The 25813-nt window shown below is 37.1% G+C and overlaps 1 protein-coding gene across 4 annotated transcripts in view; it reads left to right on the plus strand.

The window, feature by feature from the left end:
• DCC (DCC netrin 1 receptor) overlaps positions 1-25813 on the plus strand; it is a 1140843-nt gene that overhangs the window by 1044211 nt on the left and 70819 nt on the right. For all 4 annotated transcript variants that reach the window (XM_045458871.1, XM_045458872.1, XM_045458870.1 and 1 more), the window contains 2 exons: positions 13283-13348; positions 25242-25404. In XM_045458871.1, coding sequence (XP_045314827.1) covers positions 13283-13348; positions 25242-25404 — 229 coding nt within the window. The remainder of the gene's footprint in view (positions 1-13282; positions 13349-25241; positions 25405-25813) is intronic.

Here is a 25813-nt window from a genome sequence, read left to right on the forward strand (position 1 = left end):
TCCTTAGGAAGGCCTGGATTGCTGTATACTTTCCTCTTACAACCACCTTTGCTGCATCCCAGAGGTTTTGGGTTGTGGTATTATCATTTTCATTGGCTTCTATATACTTTTAATTTCCTCTTTAACTTCTTAGCCCATTCATTCTTTAGTAGGATGTTCTTCAGTCTCCAAGTATTTGTTACCTTTCCAAATTTTTTCTTGTGGTTGATTTTGAGTTTCATAGCATTGTGGTCTCGAAAATATGCATGGTATGATCTCGATCTTTTTGTACTTGCTGAGGGCTGATTTGTGTTCCAGTATGTGGTCTACTCTGGAGAATGTTCCATGTGCACTGGAGAAGAATCTATATTCCACTGCTTTAGGATGAAATGTTCTGAATATGCTGTTAAGTCCATCTGGTCCAGTGTGTCATTCAAAGCCATTGTTTTCTTGTTGATTTTCTTATTATATTATCTGTCCGTTGCTATGAGTGGGGTGTTGAAGTCTCCTAGTATTATGGTATTACTATCAATGAGTTTCTTAATGTTTCTGATTAATTGATTTATATATTTGTGTGCTTCCACATTTGGCACATAAATGTTTACAGTTGTAGGTCTTCTTGGTGGATAGACCCCTTAATTTTGGAATAATGCCCTTTTTCATCTCTTGATACAGTCTTTATTTTAAAGTCTAGATTGTCTGATATAAGTGTCGCTACTCCGGCTTTCTTCTGTTGACCATTAGCATGATAGATGGTTTTCCATCCCCTTACTTTCAATCTGAAGGAGTCTTTACCTCTAAAGTGGGTCTCTTGTAAACAGCCTATAGATGGATGTTGTTTTCTTATACATTCTGTTACCCTATGTCTTTTGATTGGAACATTGAGTCCATTGATGTTTAGAGTGAGTACTGAAAGATATGAATTTATTGCCATTATGTTGCTTGTAGAGTTGGAGTATTTAGTGGTGTTCTCTGGTCCTTTCTAATCTTAGTTGCTTTTGGTATTTATTTATTTATTTATTTATTCATATTTTCATCTTTTCTCCCCTTAGAGAGTCCACCTTAAAATTTCTTTCAGGGCTGATTTAGTGGTCACAAACTCCTTTAATTTTTGTTTGTCTGGGAAACTTTTTATCTCTCCTTCTATTCTGAATGACAGCCTTGCTGGGTAGAGAATTCTTGCCTGCATATATTTCTGATTCAACATTGAATATCTCCTGCCACTCCTTTCTGCCCTGCCAAGTTTCTGTGGATAGGTCTGCTACAAACCTGATTTGTCTTCCCTTGTAGGTTAGGGACTTTTCTTTCCCTTGCTGCTTTCATGATTCTCTCCTTGCCTGAGTATTTCGTGAATTTGACCATGATGCTCCTTGTTGATGGTCGGTTTTTGTTGAATCTAATAGGAGTCCTCTGTGCTTCTTGGATTTTGATGGCTGTGTCTTTCCCCAGCTTAGGAAAGTTTTCCACTATGATTTGCTCACATAACCCTTCTATACCTATGTCTCTCTCTTCCTCTTCTGGGACCCTATGATTCTGATGTTGTTCCTTTTTTAATGAGTCACTGATTTCTCTAATTTTTAGATCATGCTCTTTTGCCTTAATCTCCCTCTTTTTTTCTGCTTCGTTGTTCTCCATAAGTTTGCCCTCTATATTGCTGATTCTCTGTTCTGCCTCATCCATCCTTGCTGCTGTGGCATCCATTCATGATTGCAGCTCAGTTATAGTATTTTTTATTTCATTATGACTAGTTTTTACTTCTTTTATCTCCGCATAAAGCAATTCTAATCTATTTTCAACTCCAGCTAGTATTCTTATTATTGTGATTCTAAATTCTGGTTCAGACATCTTGCTTGTATCTATATTGGTTAAGTCCCTGGCTGTTGTTTCTTCCTGCTCTTTTTTTGGGGGTGAATCCCTTTGTTTTATTATTTTGAAGGGATAAAAGGAATTAATGAGGTATAAATAATTAAAATTAAAAACAATTAAAATTAAAAACAATTAAAATTTAAAAAATGTTAAAATTAAAAAATTAAACACACACACACACACACACACACACACAAAATTGAATAAATGATGCTAGATCCTAGGTGTGTTTTGGTCTGGGTGTTGAAAGTGGCTTGACAGATTAGAGAAAAAAGGGGAAAGAAGAAAAAAAAAGGAAATCATTTGAAAATTTGAAAAAATGAGTACACTGAAGTAGACTAAAATGAAATGATGAAAGTAAACTATAATTTGAAAAAAATTTACACATAAGTAAAAAATATAGTAGAAAAAAATTAAAGAAAAGTATTTTAATAAAAATTAATAATAAAAATGAATTTTTTCTCTTTCTATATTCAAGAAAAAGAAAAGAAACAAAAAAGAAAAAAGAAAAAAAATAAATTATTTGAAAATTTGAAAAAATGAATACACTGAAGTAGACTAAAATAAAATGATGGAAGCAAAATAGAATTTGAAAAAATTTACACAAAAGTAGAAAATATAGTAAAAAATTAAAAATATTTTAATAAAAATTGAAAATAAAAATTATTTTTTCTCTTTCTGTACTCAAGAAAAAGAAATTAAAAAGAAAAAAGTAAAAAGAAAAAGAAAATTGGATATTTGGAACTGCTAACAGACTGAAATACAACTGAAATTACTTCAGTTTTCCCCTAGAAGTAAGACTATGAAGTGCTTTATAGTCCATAGACAAAGCAGGCGGTGAGACTTCTGTTCTAGAAGAGCGAGGTTTGCCCAGTTCGGCGGGGCTTAGTGTAATGGCTCTGTTCTCCACTAGATGGCGCTGCTAGCCTACTGGGGTGTATTGTTGTGGCATTTGTAGGTACCTATGCACATACACTGGAGCAGTGAAAATGTCATCACCCAGCTACGCAGTCTCTAGTATCCGAACTCTGTTCTCCCTGATCAGCAATCGTGCACCCATCCTTTGTCTTCAGCCTTCGTCCACTCCCCACTTCCACACTGTCTGCGACCGAGTCCCAGGTAGTACCCCTCTCCTGAGCTTTGTCTCAGATGTAGCTGTTTTCCCCGACTCCTTACTTCTGAAGGACTGCGGCTTTGACCCATTCCACCCCTCTGTGGAGGGTCTCACCAAGCAATGGTCGAATGCTGGCTGCACCCAGAAAAGTTCATGTCACTGTGCTGCTGCCGATGCCCAGAGACTGCAGCCAGGTGCCAGCCCGCACCTGAAAAAGTTCGTGATAGTGTAGCAGCAGCATTTCGGGGATTATGGAAAATCACAACACACATTTGGCACCAGGCTTCACCCTCAAGGACCTTGTTCCAGCACCAGTGAATGCGGCCATTCTCTGGGGTCTGCTTGGCCCAGGCTGCCTCACAGCCTCTACCAAATGTCCTTCCAGCAGTGGAACCACCTCTCCCTGTGTGGCCCGAGAATCTGCTGGACCCCACTCTGCTCCTGGGGATTCGCCCTTCCCACCAGAGCACCGCCAGGTATCGAGTTGTGGAGTTGCAAACTCTGCACTCCCCCTGTTTATAGTCTTAATGGAATTTAAACCCTCTTCTTTATCCTTTCTCCCTTTTTAGTTCAGTCCCTGCAGCTGTTTCCAATTTTCCACCTTCTCCCCAGCTGCTTCTGGGGAGGGGTGCTTTTCCCATATTCTACCCACCATCTCCGTCCTCTCTCTACATGCAAAAACACCTCCCTGCCCGTCACGGCTTCTCACTCCCTCAGTTCACCTCTCTGTGCCACATACCTGCTGAATTCTGTGGTTCAGGTTGTGCAGATTGTTATGTTAATCCTCAGATCAGTTTTCTAGGTGTGCAGGATGGTTTAGTGTTGGTCTGGCTGTATTTCATGGACAGAAGACACACAAAAAACTTCCATGGTAGGTCCTCATCTTTTAAGACTCCCATTGCAATTCTGCTTTTCTTCCAAGAAGACATTCCCACCTTTCTAGGCTTTGGTTCTTCTGCATGTCCATCACACCCAACTTATCCCTTGCCCTGTTCTGCATTTCTTATAGTTTTCTATTTATATTCCCATCCTCTGGGCCAGGTTGTAAACTCCTTGATGGCAGAAGACTGGTCTGATTGACACTCTTCATCCCCACCTCCCATTCTCTATCATGTTAGAGTTGCCTGGAAAGTGTTTATTGAACTGACTTATGACACACATCTTTAGGGAAACAGTCACAGAATAATCTGGAAAGAAAGACTTTACCATCTGACCAAAAGTATAGTTTGGAGACCCAAATAATACTCAAGGCTGTGGGTAATTAGTGTATGTTACTGATCTTGGGGAAGATGAAAACATTGTGAAAATATTTTTCCAATAAGACAAAAATATCTTTAATATTCATCTATGACGTTAAAGCCAAACAGGAAAACAACACATTCTTTCTGATTTAGGAAATGTTGGTTACATTTGTAGATGATTCTGACCTCCTGTGCACTTGTCTTGATCTCTACCCTACCTATCATTTCTTGTTAGCAGAAAATTTGTTTTTCTTGCATTTCCCCTGCTGCTTGTAATTCTGAGTATAGAAAGGAGAAAAATAAAAACTAATGGGTGTTGATGAGTTTTTGAAATTTCAAACGTGCAGTATGAAAAGGACTGGACTCACTTTTGACAGCTTGCTGGTAACTATGTTCCTAGCACTGTGCTGAGTGTGGTGAAGCATAAGAAAGGAATACAGTTCCATAAGTCAGTTTTTAAGAAGCATGAAATATAGTTAGGAAGGGTATGTAAATACTCCCAGCCCAACATGAAAAATATGAAATGTGATATCAAGTGGTACCATCTTGTGGGGTGCCTGAGTGGCTCAGTCTGTTAAGCATCCGGCTTCAGCTCAGGCTATGATCTCGTGGTTTGCAAGTTTGAGCCTTGCACCGGGCTCTGTGCTGACAGCTCAGAGACTGGAGCCTGCTTCGGATTCTGTGTTTCCCTCTCTCTCTGCCCCAAACCCCCCCCCTCAAAAAAAAAAAAAGATAAGAAAGAAACATTTAAAAAAGTGGTATCATCTTGTATGTATATCATATGATAGGGTTTTAGATCAGAAATCACTATCTATAGTAGCAGAAAAGACTCCTTAAACCCAAGATTGAACTTTTAATATATGAGTAGAACTTGATTTGACACAAATGATTGCAGAGGGAAAGATTACTTGAACCTTTACTTAGAGAAATCCTAGAATGGGAATATCAGGATGCCAAGAAGCTGCTCAAAGAATGAGGATTGCAAGCCACATTCAAGGGACAGTTAGGGAACCATTATGCAGAATAGTGCACAATGGGGGAGAGAGAGAGAGAGAGAGAGAAATTGGTGAGGCTTTTGCTCTTTCTCTGCGTTCTAACACAGTAGTTCTCTGGCTTTCCTATTTTTCGACACACCAAGTATCTACTGTCTACACTGTCCACTGAAGATCAGCATGCTAGCTTGTATGCAGATCCCTGCAAACCCCATTCACTCTTGCCTGCTGATGCCAATTATTTCTTTCTTGGGGAGAGGGGTGCGAGACCATGGGGCAGGAAAGGAAAGGAAGACATGGAATGGAAATAGGAATAGGCATAGGAGTAGGAGTAGGAATAGGGCCTAAGTATCCCTCATGTTTGAAGAGTTTCCCTAGCCTTATTTGTCCACTTCTGCTATGTGTTTTCTGAACTGTCACCTTTACTGGCCCCATTGCTCAGCATGGTTACAAACTGGACTATTTCCTTTGTCTTCCTAAGTCTGTGGTATTCTGTGTGTCCTATTGAAAATGGAGCTACTGCCTCAAGTCACACTCCCACATCTAAACTTTCACACTCACACACCAGGATCAACTCTGAGAGATGCTCTAATTTCTGTCCAACTCTCTCTCCCATCCTTCTTTTAATTCAACTACTAATGGTAAAATCGTCATCAGAGTCAAGCCTATTCAGCTGCTTAAAATGAGTATATTAGTTAGTCTTTCTGACCCACAGTTTACTCACCTATAAAATGGAGCTGATAATATCTGCCTTGTAGATTCATAATTAATATTATTCTCATGCTACTTATTACAACAGTCTCTTGTCATTTTTTCTTCATACTCAGCCACAATACTCTGTCTAAAATACATATTCAATTAAGTCACTTTTCTGCATAAAATATCTGTAATGGTCCCCTGTCTTCTGCAAGAGAAACTTTAGAGTGTTTGGTAGAACATATAGGGACTTTTATTATTTCGTGTCTTCCTGTCTTTCTAAGCTTACCCACCTCACTCTTTACCTGATCTACTCATCTTTTAATTCTCAACTCAGATGTCACCCTGAAAAGATTTCCATCATTTTACTAGGCATAGTCCATCATCCTATTTTTCCATTGTGGCACCTACTTATAATACTCTTAAAACTTTGAATATACAATGTAGTTTGTAATACTCCCTTAACATTTTCCCCTTCGCTAATTTATGAGCCTTTGCAGTAGTGACTCTATATCCCTAATACTTAAATAATGGGTCCATTCAATACAGTTGTTGACTAGATGGATGGAACATGGGCTGATACGTGAATGAAAAAAAGGTTGTGCCCCAACAGTGTCATTATTTATATATACTTGCACTGAAGTCAGTGTGATACTTATGTTCTAGTGCTTTCATACTGTAGTTGCAGCTTGCTAACATACAGTCACTTGGAGAAGAAAGAGCTTCCATGCTCTTTTGTTACTTCTTGCACTGCTTGGTAACTTTCATTCAGACACAAACATATCTCACACTGCCTTTGGGATAAGCTTGTGGACCATCGAGGTAGGGGAGAATTTCATGATCATTCAGTGGCTTTTAAGAACAGCTGCTCCTTTATAATCCACAAGAAATTCTTCCTCATTCTCCATGTTTTAGTCTGGTAAATGAGCTAGATCTTGGGGAGATCTAGTCATCCAGGAGAGGGACCATATTTAGAGGAACAGGAGGGTTTTTAGATTCTAATAAAGACAAGGCTGCATCTAAAAGTGTTGTCTTAGACCTATATACTGGCCATTAATGCAGATATACTACAGCAAGAATTCATACAAGGAGATTCTGGTGAGAGGAGAAAATCCCATAATCACCATATTATTAATATGTATGTATGTACTTTTTTTCTTTTCTTCTCATTGGCTGACATGTATCATCATGTTCAGAAATCCAGATACCAGTTAGTCTAGCATAGGGCTGTTTTACTCTGGTGCTTGCAAAAGAAAAAGAATGCAGTGTTTGTAATTTTTTTTCTACCTTAGAACATTTGTCAGGCAACTCTTCACCTGTTTGTTGCCAAACTGCAAAAGACTACACATATGCCTCAGGAATTTAGGACCCCAAATCACACTGAAATGTCAGCCAAGAGCCATTTATTTAAATTGTTCGTGTCTATGATGATTATAATTTCTATTTTATCCAGGAGTGTCCTGATTAATATGCAGATCCAGGAAAATTTGACAATAGCACCCTCTTCCATCTTAAAGTGTCCTGATTTTCATAATTATAGGATCACCCAATTCATAATATGTGTATATGAAAAAATAATCTTAGATATTAGATTCACTTCTAAAGATTCTTTTAAAATGAATTTGCTTTTATTGTAGTCTACTCTGTTCATATTTTATTGCATACGATCAGAAATTGGAACTTCAAAAAAATAGTACCTCTCCTAGTCAAGGAAAAGATGGACAATTGCATATTTGGTTCTCGTGCACTGTGTCTGACTCAGAATAGGTCATCAAATACATTCCCATTGCCACAAATTACTGCTCTTAGACTTGCCACAGCTCATAAATATAAGGAGATGTTTTGAAGGAAGGAAAGTAAGAAGGATTTGTTGAGCACCAAGTCTCAATATGTGGCAGGCATATTAGCTTTCCTTGCATCTGAAGTAGTAACATTCAATCAGTGAGCTTTCTTTCATGTTTACTTGCAAACAATGTGTTGATTAATTCTTTTCCATTAATATATTTTTGAAATATCCTAGGCATGAGTTATGATTTCACTTCCTGGTTTTTAGATACCCTGATGCCTTTGTTCAAAGTCAGCAGTATTATCAACTGCATGATAAATTGATCTCTTAGACACTTTTCCAGCCTCTGAAAAATCATCTGCTTTAAAATAGATCTCCATATGATCTGTGTATTGGACTGTAACACTCTATTCAGGTGTCATTAATAGATATCCTTTATCCACTGGTATATAAGACACAAAATCAATTCAATTTCCATCATTATCACCAGAATTATTTTCAGAAAATCAACTCTAAGATCAAGAAGATACCTCAGTGCTCTGCATCCTTGGGAGGATGTGTATTAAACATTTGTTAGATGACCAATCTATTCATTTGATTTAGATTATGGGCCATATGTTTTTCTTCAAATTGATTGAATGGCATGGGTGCCATTCTGGAGGACTGTCTGTTGTCCTCACTCGGAGAAGGTAGATTAATGAATAGATCAGAACTACCACATCCAGTTTTCTCCATGTCCTCTGCAGATTAATTTTCCATTAACTCCTCTGTAAACTTATAAACATCTACTCTGAAAAAAGCCAGACTCTAGAAATCCCAGTTGAATTAATCTTTGGTAGGGGCTGAAAAATGTTTTATCATGGGAAATATTCTCCATCTGCCCATGTCTGCTAAAAGTAGGGACATAACGTAAACATTAATGTTTCACCCTGCACACACACGCACACACACACACATACATACACACACACCACAATAAAAATATAAAAGTAATATTTTAAGTGATATGTAAGAATAAGAACATAGAAAATAACTTGTATAATAACTTAAACTTTTGTTCATATTAACAATACATCATTGAGCATTCTAACTCACATTAGTCACTCATCAGGCATTGAGAACACAGTATACATGTCACTTTAGTAAGCACCAAGGAATATAACAATAAGCACACTTCCTACAGGAAGTCATATTGCCTCTGTTCACTTTCCCTCTCAATCCAGAGAGCAAACAACAGGAATATCATGGAGACTTTAGCTTTTGCCCAAGGAGGAATTTGTCTCTTGCAAAAAAAAAAAAAAAAAAAGAGGAAGAGATCAATCCTTTGAATAAAATATAAAAGTTTACTCTTGGGGTGCCGGGTAAGCATCTGACTTCAGCTCAGGTCATGATCTTGTGGTTCATGAGTTTGAGCCCTGCCATCCAGCTTTGTGCTAACAGCTCTGAGCCTGGAGCCAGCTTCAGTTTCTGGGTCTCCCTCTCTCTCTGCCCCTCCCCTGCTTATTCTCTCTCTCTCTCTCTCTCTCTCTCACTCTCTTTCTCTCCTCCTCTCTTTCTCTCTCTCTCTCAAAAATAAATAAACTTTGGGGCGCCTGGGTGGCGCAGTCGGTTAAGCGTCCGACTTCAGCCAGGTCATGATCTCGCGGTCCGGGAGTTCGAGCCCCGCGTCAGGCTCTGGGTCAGGCTTTTTGGGCTGATGGCTCAGAGCCTGGAGCCTGCTTCTGATTCTGTGTCTCCCTCTCTCTCTGCCCCTCCCCCGTTCATGCTCTGTCTCTCTCTGTCCCCCAAAAAATAAATAAACGTTGAAAAAAAAATTTTTTAAAAAAATAAATAAACTTTATTTACTCTTTAAGTGACTTTATTGCTTATGTTCGCTCTTTAAATGACTTCATAGCGTATCATATTGTAAAACTTCCTCCTCAAGGGGAGGAATAAGAAATTTCTGGTTTGGACCTACTTAATAGGTACCTAAATAAAATAAATTTTAAAATATATAAATAATTTTGAATAACTCTAAAATAGCCATACACTTCCTTTTTTTAAAGTTAAACATGGGCTCATTTGTTTTGTTTTATTGTTCTTTGTGAAAGCACCATTTCCTGGTTTCAAAACCTAAGGAAAAGTAGAAAACATTTGTTTTAATTATCAAAAATTTCTGGAAGAAGTGATTTTTGGATAAAATTATCTGGATAAAATGCCTACTTGGTTAAATGGTGTATAAATTCATTACTCTGCAGCATCTCAATTCCTTTCCTCCCCCTCATTTCTATTACAAAGAAAATATGGGTACAGAGTCACACAAGAATTCTTTAGATTCTGTAGAATGTATATTTTCTTCATAAAGCACATTCTGATTACTGTGTCACATAAAGTCATGATACTACTAATTCTAAAAAGAAAGAAGAAACTACCCATTTCCAACTTTTGAACCATGTTAAGCCTCATTTGAATACAAAAAGCCTTTATACATTGCTATTTATTAACATTATTTTTATAAATGTTATATTTAAATTTCATGTATTTATTTACTTACTTGCAATTTTTAATTGTGAGAAATGTTAGAGATTTAGGGCAGTATGGAAAAAAAAAGAAACTTAGAACTTTTATGGAAAATATAACTACAGAACACGTAAGACTGAAAATAATACATTATTTTTATTTGCATGTAGTTCTTCTAATAATATTAGACAAAAAACCATTTTAAATTAGACCTAATAGTATTGTTATAGCAAAAGATGGGGTAACTTGTTCTTAAATCTTTAAGGCCAGTACGAATTAAAAATCATCTGCAGTTAGTTTTAAGATTCTATGTAGGATCTGGATACAGTGACCCAACTTGATCTGTCATGGCAGGATCCTTACCTAATACATGTTTTTTTTATATTACCACTTCCTCAAGGACCTAGGACTGTGCCTTATGTTTAGTAGGCTCTTAATAAATTCTGAATGAACTGTTACCTGTTTTATGCTCCATTAATAAAACTAGGACCTCTGGGATCAGACAGTACTTTATACTTTTGCGTCAACTGACTTTCCATCTTGAAGATTCCCATTCATCTTCTGTTTCCCTAGATCAGTGCTTATGAAATTAACCAAGTAAAATAAACACATTTAGTATTTGATCCACATCAAAAAGCCCTTAAAAATGCTTTGCTGTGCAAGCAATAGCACTCAGTGTCCTCTTTGGTCTTCAGTGTCCCCTCATTTGACAACTTTGTGGTTCTTGCCTTAAAGAAGTGGGAGAATCTTTTTTGTTTTAGCTTATTATTTATTCATAAAGGAAGCCTTTCTGGAAGTTAAATGACATATTTTAGAAAGGAGAAACATACCCGCACACAAAGGTAAAATTTGATTCTCACGTCTTTAGATGAAGAGATCCCCAGACTCACCAATATCCCAGAAATGAGTTTTGTGTTTCCTTAGTGAAGTGGTTCTAAGACTTTACATTACCATAAATCCAATCTTGCTTGTTGATGATATCAAGTTTCTTTAAAGTACTTTCTGTTGGGTTTGTTAAGAGTTACTTAATTTTCTTTTCTGGTATCAATCTAATTATAACCAACAAAAAGTTAAGCAATGTCAATATACTAGATTGTGTGGGTAGAATGCTCAAGTTTTAAGTTGCCTTCTCTTATTTAGAAAGATGTCCTGAATTCCTTTATCTGACATGGAGCCTAACCATAGAACATCTGGCTTTCTCCTACCTATTTGAAATTCACAGTGTAATCAATAGCCTCGCTAAATCCAGGGGGTGCTGTACCCATAGAGCTTTATGTCTGAGTAATATATGGATGTGCTTGTGGGCTTGTTTCTGCATCTTCCCACAAACTAGCTGGGAGTCTGAGAAACTTCATTAAAAAGACATTTGTCAGGATGCTAGAGGAAAAGGAAAATCCTCCACAGACTATTTACCTAATTTCCAGCCAATACAGGATTACTCCCACCAGGAATCATTTATTGCTTTACTGGCCTAAGTGATGGCACTGTTAGCATCTTTTTTGGCTGATTGCTTTGCAATCTAGTTGCTTTCAGATGTGAGAAAAGCTACCTTAATATTCATACAGAACTTCTGTCTCGCTTCATTTCTTCCATCATTGATCTTACCGTGTCCCGTGGGCAAAGTTTATCCTCTGCTTATTGAAACCCAAATGTATCAGAGTCACACAGGAAGGTGTTTGGGAAAAGGCTTGTGCACATTTTAGTCAGCCCACCAAAATGTTCCCAATGGCTGCTTATTTCATTTGCTTCTCTCCTGCCTGCCCTTACGGGAGACCACAGTCACTGGCCAGCAGATTTGAAATTTACCAATTGATGCTGAAAACAGATTATGGTGTGATTGGATTAATTTATGCACTGCTTGTTGGAAGCTTGATATCCTAACTTCAGCTTGGACTTGATATGAAAGGAATTTTTAAAATTCTGAACGTATAGTCTGTTAACAAGATTTGGGTTTGTTGCTCACAAGTGTTTTGCAAATAAAATGATGGGATCTTGAGAAAGCTTTAGCAAGAGGAGTGTCTGGGATGCCAAAGAATGTCACAAGAGCAGGACTTAAAAGAAGAAAAATAAAATCTAAGCAATGTGAGAAAACATCCTATGTTATTGTAGCCGAGTGCCTCAGGTGGCTTCCTCTATGTCATCCACTGATTCTAAATGCTCACAGAAATAACTCTCTGAAGTGAAGAAAAGGAATATTAGCTGTATTCTTCTATGTGTTTGCATATAAATTCAACTCCCAAATGTGTTCTTATAAATTTTCTACTTAATAGACATTCTAGAATTCAAAATCTAAAAAAACTAATTACAGTTCCACAAATGTACCAATAGAAAAAGGTATCACCTGTGGTGAAATATCATTAATTAAATTTGGATGGTAGCACAATTCTGGTTATTTCTGGCTCAATTCTCTTCAATACTGCTTTTACAACTGTTGCACACCTACTGGAAAGCAGTGCTTCCAATAATGTGGTGTTAAAGAAGCCTTCTTTCTTCCCTGCTGTGTTTTTAAGAAAAATTCAGAACAGGTATGTGAGCTGTGCCATAACCCCATTCTTGACTCTGTATCTAATATCTCATTCCCAGGCACCTGTTTTGCACATACCACAAGGACTGCTCAAAACCCAGTTATAAGACAAAATGTGCAGTCCCCTTGTAGGGTAATAATGATAATTTGCCACGAAGTCGTGTCAGATGGATGGCCCTCTTGCAGCATGAAAGAGGTGGGGGTCTGCCTCTCTAGGAGCCATGGCCAGCACCCTTTCTGTTCTGAGATGTTACACTGGGACTCAAACCACTGCTGTACCTTCTGGGGACACTTTTATAAGGAGATTGGAAGAAAAAAAAAGTGGGGACAACTTTTCAAAGAGGAATTGAATTTGGCTTTTTGTAAAAAAGAGTCTATTTTCATGACAGATTTTTTGACACATAGAAAATAACATTTTTTCACAAAACATAATGGTATTAATAGTCTCAGACTTTCTTTGAAGTAGCCAAAATACCTTGTTCAATTGTGTGTGTGTGTTTTAAAATATTTAATATTTTTGTCTGTTTCATTATGCTTTCAATCTGTATATCCACTAACATGCTGATATGTTTTCCCAACAAATAGGTCGTCATGGAGATGGAGGTTATTGGCCAGTTGATACTAATTTGATTGATAGAAGCACTCTCAATGGTAAGTCTATCAATTAGATTCTATTGGATTAGTTATATTAATTAAATGGTTAATTCTAGAGTGTCTGAGGCAATTTTTTTTACTTACTGAAAGTGTTAAGAATCCCAGACCTAGGATTTTAGTGGGGTAATAGAAGTATTAAGTTATATATATAAAAAAGAAATATGAAGTTATTAGCAAACCTGTAGTACATTCTACCAGGAGATAATGCCAATGAGAGTTGGGTGCACAAAATAGTCAGTTGAAAAGTTCAAGCATGGAAAATTTTATAAATGATTCAGAGTTGTTAATAATATAATATCTAAATTTTAAAGTGTTATATGTATTTCAAAGGTTTCCAGGGGCTCCTGGGTGGCTCAGTCGGTTGAGACTTCAGCTCAGGTCATGATCTCACGAGTTGCGAGTTCGAACCCCACATCAGGCTCACTGTGTCAGCACAGAGCCTGCTTCAGATCCTCTGTCCCTTCCCCTCTGTCCCTCTCCCACTCTCTCTCTCTCACATTAAAAAAAATAAAGGAATAAAATGTCTCCAAAAATTTAATATTATTAGAGAAACATGATCTCTAAGGGAGATTGAACTGAAACCCACTTAGTTTCCTAAACTGAAGTCACTAAGAATTTTTGCTTAGAGAATTTACTCTTCAGAATCCTTTAGCAACTTATTGCTAATTTTTCTTCACACTCTAAGGATTAAACGTTTATTTCTGCTCATCCTGATGGACCATTCATACGCTTCAGGGTAGGCCAGAAATAATATCTAGCACTGCACAGAAGAAGCAGTTGGTGTTAGTGTTGGAGCTGTCTTCTAAGATCTTGTCCTCAGTTTTGCTGAAACAGAAACTTTGTGAGAATGAATTAATACAAGCCAAACTTCTAAGGGACTGATGTATATATGATAAGTTCCTTTCACAGGTTTTTAAAAATTTGTTCAGTTGCTGTTGTTTGGTTTGGTTTGCTAGATATATAGTTCATACATTCAAAACACAAATATGAAAACTTGTGTACTCATCAGCAAGGTTAAAATATAAAATATTCAACATATAATTGAAATCTGTTATATATCTCTGCCTTATCACATGCTTCTCCACCATTTCCTCCATTCCCCATTGATGTAACCACTCTCCCAAATATGGTTTTTACTATATAGATATATATCCCTAAACATTATAATATTACTATACATGTTTATCACTTTATAAAAATGGCATCATAGGATACGTATCTTGTTGCATCTTGCATTCATCTTTAATTTTGTTTTTAAGATTCATCTGTGTGTTTACAAATACTCCTGGTATTTTATTTTATGAAAATAACACAATATGTTTATACAACAATTTTAGCAGGTTTTCATGAAAAATTTGATTTCTGAATAGATAAATATTCATTTGAATGCTCTTCTATTTAAAAATCCATATGGGTTGGGACACCTGGGTGGCTTTGTCGGTTAAGCTTCCGACTTCGGCTCAGGTCATGATCTCACAGCTTGTGAGTTTGAGCCCCACATCGTGCTCTGTGCTGATGGCTCAGAGCCTGGAGCCTGCTTCGGATTCTGTGTCTCCCTCACTCTCTGCCCCTCCCCCACTCATGCTCTGTCTCTCTCTCAAGAATAAATAAAAATTAAAAAAAAAATTTTAATAAAAATAAAAATCCATATGGGAAGCCAAATTGTGATCTAAAAGTTGCTTACTGAATGAGAAATTGGAATAAGGGGTTCAGCTAAGTGATTATTTCCTATTATAGGTAATGATAACCTAATGCATCTATTTTCTCAAAGAGGACATGTATGTATGTGCAGTAGACCAGATGCTCCATTTAAAGGCTCAGCATCCCCTCCTCTGTCCAGTATTGGATTCAGGAACATATATTTACCTGTTGACTTCTTTTCTAATTACCAGGCATACCCTCTTCTGCTATTAATGCAGTTTACTTAACCGGATAAGTATAAGTTCTTACATTTAAGCTTCCTAAATGTATTCCAATCATACCTGTCTAAGGTTATACCCAGAATGCTCTCTCCAGATTGCTACAGTCCTCACCACCTCCTATTGTCTTGTACACACATCCTCTACCCACATCAAGTAACATTATTGTCTCCTAGAGGTATTTGAGGATTAGACACCTTCTATAGCTGGTGCCTGGATCTGATAGTTTCCAGGCTCGCAGACACACAAGGGACACTTTAGGAAGCTCACAACAGAAAGTTGAGAGGAGGGATGTGTTGGGACTGAAAACAGACGAAGGGCATGTTCCTTCAATAGGTTTAGATAATGATGGTTCCCTTCCCAAAACTGTGCAAGTTTTATCAACTCATTCTTTTGCTTCAGATTTTATCTCAAGAGTCAACAATATGCCAAACACACCTCATGCATTCAAGTAATCAGTTAGAAATGCCCCTAAGCCATCACTGTGTGCAGGGTGCTTGCTATGAACTATGCACACAGATTGAAAACTGGACCTCCACAGGAACAACAAATGAAGAGGGGGAATTACCCAGGTGGACAAGGCAGAGGAATACGCTTCAGGAAGATGAAAGAGAGTGAGAAAAATCTCAGGGATATGAAGGAGGGTAGAAGAAGGTCATCATTGAAATCGTGTGGGGAAACAACATTGTAGTGTTTTTTGCCCTGAGGTGGGTTCTAGGTTTAGAGTCCATGCCAAGAATTAGCATGATCCCCTTTTTAGAGTCATCCTGCAGAGCTGATTTTCAGATATGGTTTCTACAGAGAGTTTCAAAATGGAATTCATCCGCAGCTAAGGGCTGACTATCTATACTGGCACAGGATGGTGTTTTTTGAAGAGACAGAGTGCCAAGAAATTAAGAGAGAGACAGAACAGTTAATTGAGAAGGAACAATTGTCCCTTCAATGTTTCTACCCTCTAATAAGCAGTGGTCATGCATGTTAAAGGTGGAGCCAGTGTAAGCCACAAATATAAAACTAGGCATTCTCTTAAACGACATGTCCTGAAGAACTCTAATTTTGAATAGAATTTTCAAGTTTAGCAAGTAAAAATACAGGAGGCCAGAAAATTTGAATTCTTTCTAATCACCTATATATATGAGATAAAAGAAAATATTGCAAGAAATTTCCATTTCAATGTATGTATGCATCTCAAGGTGCACATGTATAGGTGACTACAAATAACTGAAATTTGATTGAGCCTCCTGTATTTTTAATTACTAAATATAGCAGTCCTAATTTTGGATCAAGTTTGAAAGTTTGGTATTGACTATTTGAATTTGCCCTTCAAAATAAAGTGAGATTTCTGAAAAGAAACCCCAGACCAAATTTGATGCTAACAGGTTAAGTCAACAAGAACTTTTCACAGGAGTCAGATCTCAGATGAAGAGAATTATAGTAATTGATAGGAATGCATGTTATTGTATTCTTTTTTTTTTTTTTTTTTGCCATTTAAGATTCCTAGTCAGAAAAATAATTGCAATTAAATTTAGTCTGATATACATTATATCACTAAAGTCATGAAGATAACATAGAGGAACAATAGCCAGTGACTTTGAACCAGTTTAGATAGATCATTGCCCATCACCCCTTCTCAATTTTCTGCAACACATAATGATGTTTTAGGTGTTTCATGTTAAATGAATGGGATGAACAAAGCACCTGAATCATTTCTAGAATCTTTACTGGAATCACGAATTATTACAGGCTACTTGATTGAATTGATAACCTCTAAGAGACATGGATGGTGGAGAGCAAACTCAATCTGTTTCCCATTCTATTTTTCTAACTGATAAATGATGGTAAATATGTAATTTGACTTTAGCTTAGGTTATTACGAGCAAATCAGCAAAGGCATCTGAAAAACCCTACCTTTCTAATTAAAGTTCTGCTAATGTCTTATTATGCCTTAAGAAGGGTTATAATTTCCAATCCAATGTACAAATGAAACCTTGACTGATAAAACTCCAAACCCATCCAACCTAGGCTGAGTCAACAAAAACATTTTAAAATCTGAGCTTTTAAACCTCATACACCAGGAAATTTTCATATATCTCCTCTTAGAGTGACAGAATTAGAGTTTTCCTATCTCTCCCTACACTTCCTGTATTCATCCTTCAAAGAATTATAATAGAATAATGGCTTATTGTCAGGATCCTCAAGCTAGTTGCAAATAAATTTAGACCTCACTAGTCACTTACTTTCTCTTACAGCATGCCACTCTTTAAAAATGCACTCTTGGAATTCAAATAAAAAACAAAGCTATAGTTCATGTTTACTCTTGTAGTTGTAAGCCCTTAATTAAATTGAGGAAACTGAAGAGGCTTCCTAAATTATTTTCTTATGACAGGTAGAATCAAAGCTAATAGGTACTGATATGGTAGTATTTTACTTTTATGGTGTAATCAATTTTGTGGTCCACATTCTCAAAGCAGGAAAATCTTCAACTTCTGAAAATGTGATTTTGTAGTTTATATTTGTATGAATACAACACTGAAAATCACTTCAATCTTGCTGTTCTCATTGGGAAAGATAAATCAGCAATTTTTTTTTTGTTGATGGATCTGTGTGTAATTTATAAAATTAGTAATTTTGGTTAAGAGATCTATAATCCCTACAAATATGTGGTTGTATTGATCTCAACCTTTAAAACCCAAATTAACTTTGATAAGTTGATGCTTTGGTGAAATATTTCTAAAAATCAATATCATTAATTTTTAGATATTCAGAATCATATTAGGTGTTCTGTAAAATATGCCTTACACTGTGTGTTTGGGAGAAAAGATCATGACTTGACCCTTACTCTTAAAAACTTTTATTTTATTATTTTCAGAATGCAGTAATATTTTAACTAATCTAAACAAAATGGACATAAAAGCTCTTACATATTTGCATGAAATGATCATTCTGAGGTTGGTGAGCTATTGTAAGCACTCAACAGACACCTTAATGCCAAAGGAAAGGTCCAGAAATAAAACTTTACATCATTCATAGAAAGGTAATTGGAGTGGTCCAGGGTATCAAGTTTTAGTCTATAAGGGGCTCTGCCTACCTGCCGTCCAACCATTATCTATCACAAATGATTTTAAAGATCCCAGACTAATAACAACCCCCAGGTTCTAATACGACTTTGCCAAGGATTAGAACTGTGTGAATCAAGTCACTTAAACTCTTGGGATCTTAGTTTTTCATCTGAACATAGAAAATGTTAAGCTAGATCAGGATTCCACTACCTCAGAGCTATTGTTATTTGAGACTGGATAATTTTTTGTTGTGGGGCTTATCCTATGCATCCCTGGCTTTTACACACTACATGCCAAGGGTATTTCCCCTCTACCATGTTTTAAGAACCAAAAATACCTCTACACTTTGCCAAATTTCCCCTTAGGGAGCAAAATCTCCTCAGTTAAAAACCGCTGATCTAGATCACCAATTCCCCAAAGGTTGTTCCAAGGTAAATGGGTCCCATGAGAAGCTCTGAGAAAAAATGGTCCATGGTCACATAAGTATTGGGAACTTTGTTTGGCCACTCACTTCTCTTTTGCCTGGTTCTCCCCTTTTACCTGAATACTAGAGGTGTTAGTCTTGAGAAAGCATCTCCACTAACTCTACACTCTTGATTCGGTGACCTTGTCCACTCCCATTTGTGTGCCAGCTCCGAAATTTATATTTCTAACCCAGACCTTCTAGCTGCCTCTTTATAATTTATCATAAGATCTCAACCCTGACATAGTCAAGACTGAGCTTTTGTTTTTCCTTTCTCGGTCTTTCACCCTCTCCCTCATCTCAGACATAGGACAATCACTTAAGTCTAAACCTGCCCGATGCTTCCTTTTTTCCTTCTCCATATGCAATCTGCTTTTGATTATTCATTCTCAGATTGTGTTTTGCACCTGTCTACTTTGCTTGACTGCCATGGCCACCATTTCAGTTGAAGTTATCACTCCTTCTCACCTGGAGAATGTTAACATCTTCTTAGCTGGTCTCTCTGCTTCCACCAGCAACATCTTCCTTCCTGAAAGCCCTTAAATGGTCTGTGATTGTACTGAGAATAACTGAATGTGACCTACAGGGCTCTTGAATGAACTCTTTCCAGCCTCATTTTGTGCCATTTCCCTTTTGCTCCCAATGTTCCAGACATATGATCTTCTCTCAGTTCCTTTGTAAAGAAAGAGGAGCTAACTCCTAGGATACTCCATGATTCTGCCTCCATGTTACTTCTGTAATGAGGCCTTTCATGACCTCTCTTCTCCTCCAAGGACTGTTATGTTCTCATATTGCATCTTTCTTTTGAACTCTACTTTTTAAAAATACCAATTATAGTTTTAATTGTATATTTGTTTCATGATCTGTTTCATACATCTTTTCCAGTAAGTTGTAACCTCCATGAAGTCAACAATCATGCCTCTTTGAGGGGTGTGAAGGGGGAGCAATCACAATATTCTAATTTGTTACTTACCTAGTTGTGTTCTTGGGAGGAGGCAAGCCTAGGATCCTCCTACTCGGGTGCCTCCCCAGTAGTTTCCAATTCTAATTTGGAAACTGTTCTCAGACCACACAATATATAAGACAATGACATGCAAATTATTATGAAACAATATAAGCATGGCCCTATAAATACGTTTTAGTGGGTCGATAGCCTGGCTATTGCTCCCTCTCTGTTCTTCCAGAAAAATAGCTCAGAAATGGAGTTTTCATTCTTCCTTGTAAGAGCTATGGGTTGATCCCAGGTGAGAAATGACCCAGACAAGGTACATGTTTTAGGAATGGAAAAGATAGGCCATTTAATATATATTGATTTTTTCCTCTGTTCTAACTAGTTGGGCAGGCTGAAGGCTACATCACAACTGTATGTATATACCTCTTATAGTTTTCTTTTAGGCTGCTTGAATCCTTTTATGAATTTTCTCTGCCCATCACCATCCCCCTCCCCAGCTTTACTGAGGTATAATAGACATATAACACTGTATAAATTTAAGGTGTACAATCTGTTAATTTGCTACACTTATAGACTGTAAAACAATCACCACCATAGTGTTAGCTGACATCCCCATCACATCACATAATTACCATTTATTTTTTTGTAATGAGAAAATTTAAGATTTGTAATCTATGCAACTTTCAATTATATAGTACAGTATTATTAACCATAATCACCATGATGTACATTGTCACCCCAGAATTTGTTCATCTGATAACTGGAAATGTATACCTTTTGACCAACATCTCCCCATTTCCCCCAACCCCCAGTCTTGGTAGCCACCATTCTACTACTGTCTGTTTCTATGAGTTCAGCTTTTTCAGATTCCACATACAAGTGATATCATGTAGATTTGTCTTTCTATGTCTGACTTATTTCATTAGCATAATGCCCTCAAGGTCCATCCATGTTCGGATCACAGCATCATATCCCAGGCACCTAACTGGATCTTCAGTACATTTTTCTAGAATAATTGGGTATATTCTTTACTGTGCCTGCCCTATCTCTCCTAGCAATTCACAGTTCACATTAGCATGTTCAAAATTCTGAGATTTGAGAAAGGAAATATGTTTTCCAACTTAATTGACCAAAGAACTTCCTCCCAACTCCATAATGTGGATTAATATTTCATTTTAGGGAACATTGGGCTAGATTATCTGTAAAGTTTCTTCCAGCTGGTTGACTATATAGCACTTTATTTCAGGGGGAGATGCTTTGAAATATTCAATGCCATAGGAATTTCTGTTCAAATTCAAAGACCTGTAAAATTATTGAGACATATGTTGAGCTCAAAGTGTTATAATAACAAAATTGTTATCAGGGAAGACTGCAAATGTAGGAAAGAAGTTTAGTCCCAAGCAATCATTGGATCTGTTCTCTCCCAAATACTCTAAAAATTAAAGACATTATTATTTCATGAAACCAATTTTCCAATTATTACTTGAGACTTTAGGCCCATAAGATTATGAAGTACATATTTATTTTTATTAAATGTAGTAGAAAAAGGTTGAAACATTTTATGGCAATCAAACGTTATGAAAATAAAAAATGGATGGAATGCCCATGTGACTTTTCAAAATTTAATTCTCTTCTCACCAACTTTAATGAAACGCATCTAAGTCTTTGATTACCAAGACACTGGATACCCAAGCTATTGTAGTAACAACAGGAACAGATATATCAGGACACTATATTTTTCTTTAAGTTGGAAAGATCACATAGAATGAATATTGAAGCGCTTCATAATGTCTATTGAGTGCCAACCCTGTGTCAGAGCCTGTGGCCAGTGTGTTGCATCCATTATCTCATGAAATAATCACAGTGTCCAGAAGGATATTTGCAAATCTCTGAATTACATCATGAAGCTTCCCCTCTGAAGCCCAAAAGATAGTAAATGTCATCTTGCCTCTTCTGGAGTCAGGCTGTCTTCCAGAACTCTTATCTGTAGTGATCTAGATTGATGAGCTCTAACATTTTCCCTAATTTGGAACAGTCTTTTGATGTGTTCAAATATATGGTTGATTGTCATTATTTGCAGATTGTTATTGTGAATTCACTTACTGCTAGAATTTATTTTTAACCACCAAAATCAATACCTGTAGTGCTTTTATGGTCATTGTGGACATGCGCAGAGCAGCCAAAAGTTTGAGTAGCCCAGTGCTCACGAACTCAGCTGAAATAAACAAGATGACCCTCTGCCTTATTGTTTCAGCTCTCACTGTCTAAACAAGCGTCCTTTCTACAGTGTATGTAGTGCCAATTTTTTTTACATTTTTGTGCATTTTTTAGTGGTGGTTTCAGGGTTTAAAGTGGCCTTAAATGTAGTGCTGAAGTGCTGTTTACTGTTCCTACACGCAAAAGGCTGTATGCCGTAGCTTATGGAGAAAATGTGTGTGTTAATTAAGCTTCACTCAAGCATGAGTTATGATGTTGTTGACTGTGAGTTCAATGTCAATGAATGAACATTATGTATTAAATAAAGTGCCTTTAAAAAGAAACACATATAAAACAAGGTTATATATTGATTGATAAAAATGTTGTAACCAGAGGCTCCCAGGAACCTAACACTGCATTGCCTCCAGCAATACTTAGTATTCCTTAATTCAGTGTTTACAGCAACTCTACAGAACAAATTACCGCAGATAATGAGGGTCAGCGACATCAAAAGATTCCATTCCACTTGACTTTCTTAACTGCCCATTGATGTCAAATATTCTGATTGTTCAGCCTTTGAATTGAGATGGGGAAATTAATGAAAGACCTTGAATATCAACTTTCAAACTGATGGGAACTTTTATGAGGAAGGCGTAAAGGCCTGGTATCAAAGATTTATAATGGGAGTCCTCATGATCCCTAACTCTCTAAGGCAAATGGCATCGATATAATCTCATTCATGTTCAGCAAAGTCCAGAGTCATTCCTTTCAGACTTGAAACATGATGCCTTTCTGGGTGGGGAGGAAAAAGAAATGAGTAGAAATTTGAAAAATTCTAGTTTACAAGGTTTTAAAAATGTTCATTAGGTGTACTGCTCTGTATGACTGAAACTAAGTTTGTCAGAAATGGTGAACTATTAAATTGAAGTCATGCTAATAAAAATCCACGATATCTCCAATTGTCTTCGTTGTAAGTTCTCACATAAAAGGTTAATTTATTCCAATCAATTAATTTATTAAGCACAGAAAGGGCATATTGAGATACTACTGTAAAATGACTTTTTAAATTGTAAGTAAAACTATGATACAGAAAGTTCTGACCTTTTATTACTTGCCTCATTCCTTTGCAGTAAATGTAAAAATTACTTCAAGGGTATCTTATTTCTTTCACTTATAAGAGAATGTTGAACAGAAAGTGCTATTTAAACACTTTTGATGAGTTCCTCCCCTGAGATTCAAGTTATATCAGAAGTGCTTAATATTTTTCCAATAACAATGAATCAGCAATAATTTAAATTTAGGTGACTATTGTTTCAAAAAAACAATGATTCTTAGATAACTTGTCAAAAGATAGTGTTTTGGTTTTGATTTTGATTTATTCCCTGTCAGGTGCTGAGATGGTCATTTTGTATGTATTTTCTCTAATTCTGACAATACCTGTAAAAATAAGTATTCTTATTTCCATTTTGCAGACAAAGTCACTGAGGGTGTAAAAGGCCTAAATACTTCACTCAGGAGGTATAAAAAGCTAACATAGCTTGTTAAAGAAGCACATTCAAACTTAGGTCTAGGAAAATATCCAAAATCATTGCTTTCTGTGACTTTTTACATTAATTTTTAAGTATATATTTTAAATGTTTTTATTTATTTTTGAGAGAGACAGAGAGAGAGAGAGAGAGAGAGAGCACAAGCGGGGAGTGGGCAGAGAGAGGGAGACACAGAATCTGAAGCAGGCTCCAGGCTCCAAGCTGTCAGCACAGAACTTGACTTGGGGCTCGAACCCACGGACTGTGAGATCATGACCTGAGCCGAAGTCGGATGGACACTTAACCGACTGAACCACCCAGGCGCCCCTATATGTGTATATTTTAAATGTTTATATTTTAGAGAGAGAGAGAGAAGAAGAGAATGAGGTGGGGAGGGACAGAGAAAGGGGGACAAAGGATCCAAACTGGGCATCCCAAGCTGGCTCTGTGCTGACAGCAGAGAGCCTGATGTGGGGCTCAAACTCATGAATGGTGAGATCACAACCAGACCCAAAGTCAGACACTTAACCGACTGAGCCACCCAGGCACCCCTTTAAATTAATTTATAAATAAAACAAGCTACTGTTTACCTTTTAAAACGTTGTTACTTCTAATGAATAATGTAACATAGGACATAATATTTCTAATCGATTACTGAATATTTAAAGAAAGCAATTTAAGGTGTCATTAGCCATTCTTGTTTACCTAAGCAAATTATAACAAAAAATGTCTTGTCTGTTATTTTCACCTAAATATTGTCTACCATGAGGTACTACGGCAAGACAAGAGAACATTCATATCAGGATTTTATGACACTCTTTTGAACCAAGTGACAGCTTTTAAGTGGGATTCATGCACTTTTAATAGGTTGAAAATTAAATGTAAAATTAAAGCTTTATAGATAGCTTCCTTAAAAAATGGAAATAAATTGTAAGTGATTGGAGTCAAATAGTTTGTCTTTCACACCCTCGAATAAATAGTGTTTTCTCATAAAGCATAGCTTCCTGTGGTTCTCATAACCCTGGAATACTCGTAGTACAAAGTAGCCTTCCTCCTGTCCCCACTTTCTACTCAATATGACAGGTTAATTCTTTAAAAGAAAGAGAGAGAGAAATAATTCACGTGCTACAGATTCACCCTCTGAAGGTGTACGATGTCAGTGGTTTTTAGTTACATCCACAAGGTTGTGCCACCAGCACCACTGTCTAATTCCAGAACATTTTCACCATCCCCAAGGGAGACCCTGTACCCATTCGCTGTCCTTCCCCATTCACTCCTCCCATCCACTGGCAAACACTAATCTACATTCTGTCTCTACAGATTTGTCTATTCTGGATATTTTGTATAAGTGGAATCGTACAATATTAACCTTTTGTGTCTGGCTTCTTTCACTTAAAGTAACATTTTTAAGGTATATGCATGTCATAGCATGTATCAGGTCCTCATTCCCTTTTATGGCTGGGTAATATTCCACTGTATGGAAGCCCCACATTTTGTTTATCCATCCTTCAGTCAATAGGCATTTGGGTTGTTTCCACTTTGGGCTATTCTAAATAATGTTGCTATGAATGTTTCCATATAGGATTTTGCGTGGACATATATTTAATTTTCTTCTTGGGGAGGTAACATAGATCTTTCCTCTCATTTTTCATTGCTTTTTTCCCCAGCTTCAAGAATGCCCAGAACAATAGGAACATTCACATCCTTAACAGCTTGATAAACGCGGAGCTGTCACAACCCCTAAATCTGATCTCCATTTGCCTGTCTTTTCCCAGAGCCACCCATTGGCCAGATGCACCCCCCACACGGCAGTGTCACTCCTCAAAAGAACAGCAACCTGCTTGTAATCATTGTGGTCACCGTTGGCGTCATCACAGTGCTGGTGGTAGTGATCGTGGCTGTGATTTGCACCCGGCGCTCTTCAGCCCAGCAGAGAAAGTAGGTAACAGCTGGTTCCTGAGAGGAGAGAGGTCACGGTTTGACCTATCACCTTCTTGAGTTATATTTTTGAGAAATCTCTTTTGGCGTTCTTTTTCATAATTTACCACATATTCCTTAGCCTCTGACCTGAGCAAAACCTTGCCTTTTGTTCATTTCAGGCCCATAACTTGAGTGAGTGAGGGCTAGGCTTGCAGACTTAATAATAGAATCCACCTGGAGACCCACTTGGCATTTCTGCTTGACTTGACTTCTCTGGGCCAGATCCTTCCTTTCAGAGGAGGGCACATGTTCCTTTAGCAACATTTATTTTTTTTTATTTAAAAAAAAATTTTTTTTTCAACGTTTATTTATTTTTGGGACAGAGAGAGACAGAGCATGAATGGGGGAGGGGCAGAAAGAGAGGGAG

This window comes from Leopardus geoffroyi, chromosome D3 (genome assembly GCF_018350155.1).
Source record: "Leopardus geoffroyi isolate Oge1 chromosome D3, O.geoffroyi_Oge1_pat1.0, whole genome shotgun sequence".
Taxonomy (NCBI): Eukaryota; Metazoa; Chordata; class Mammalia; order Carnivora; family Felidae; genus Leopardus; species Leopardus geoffroyi.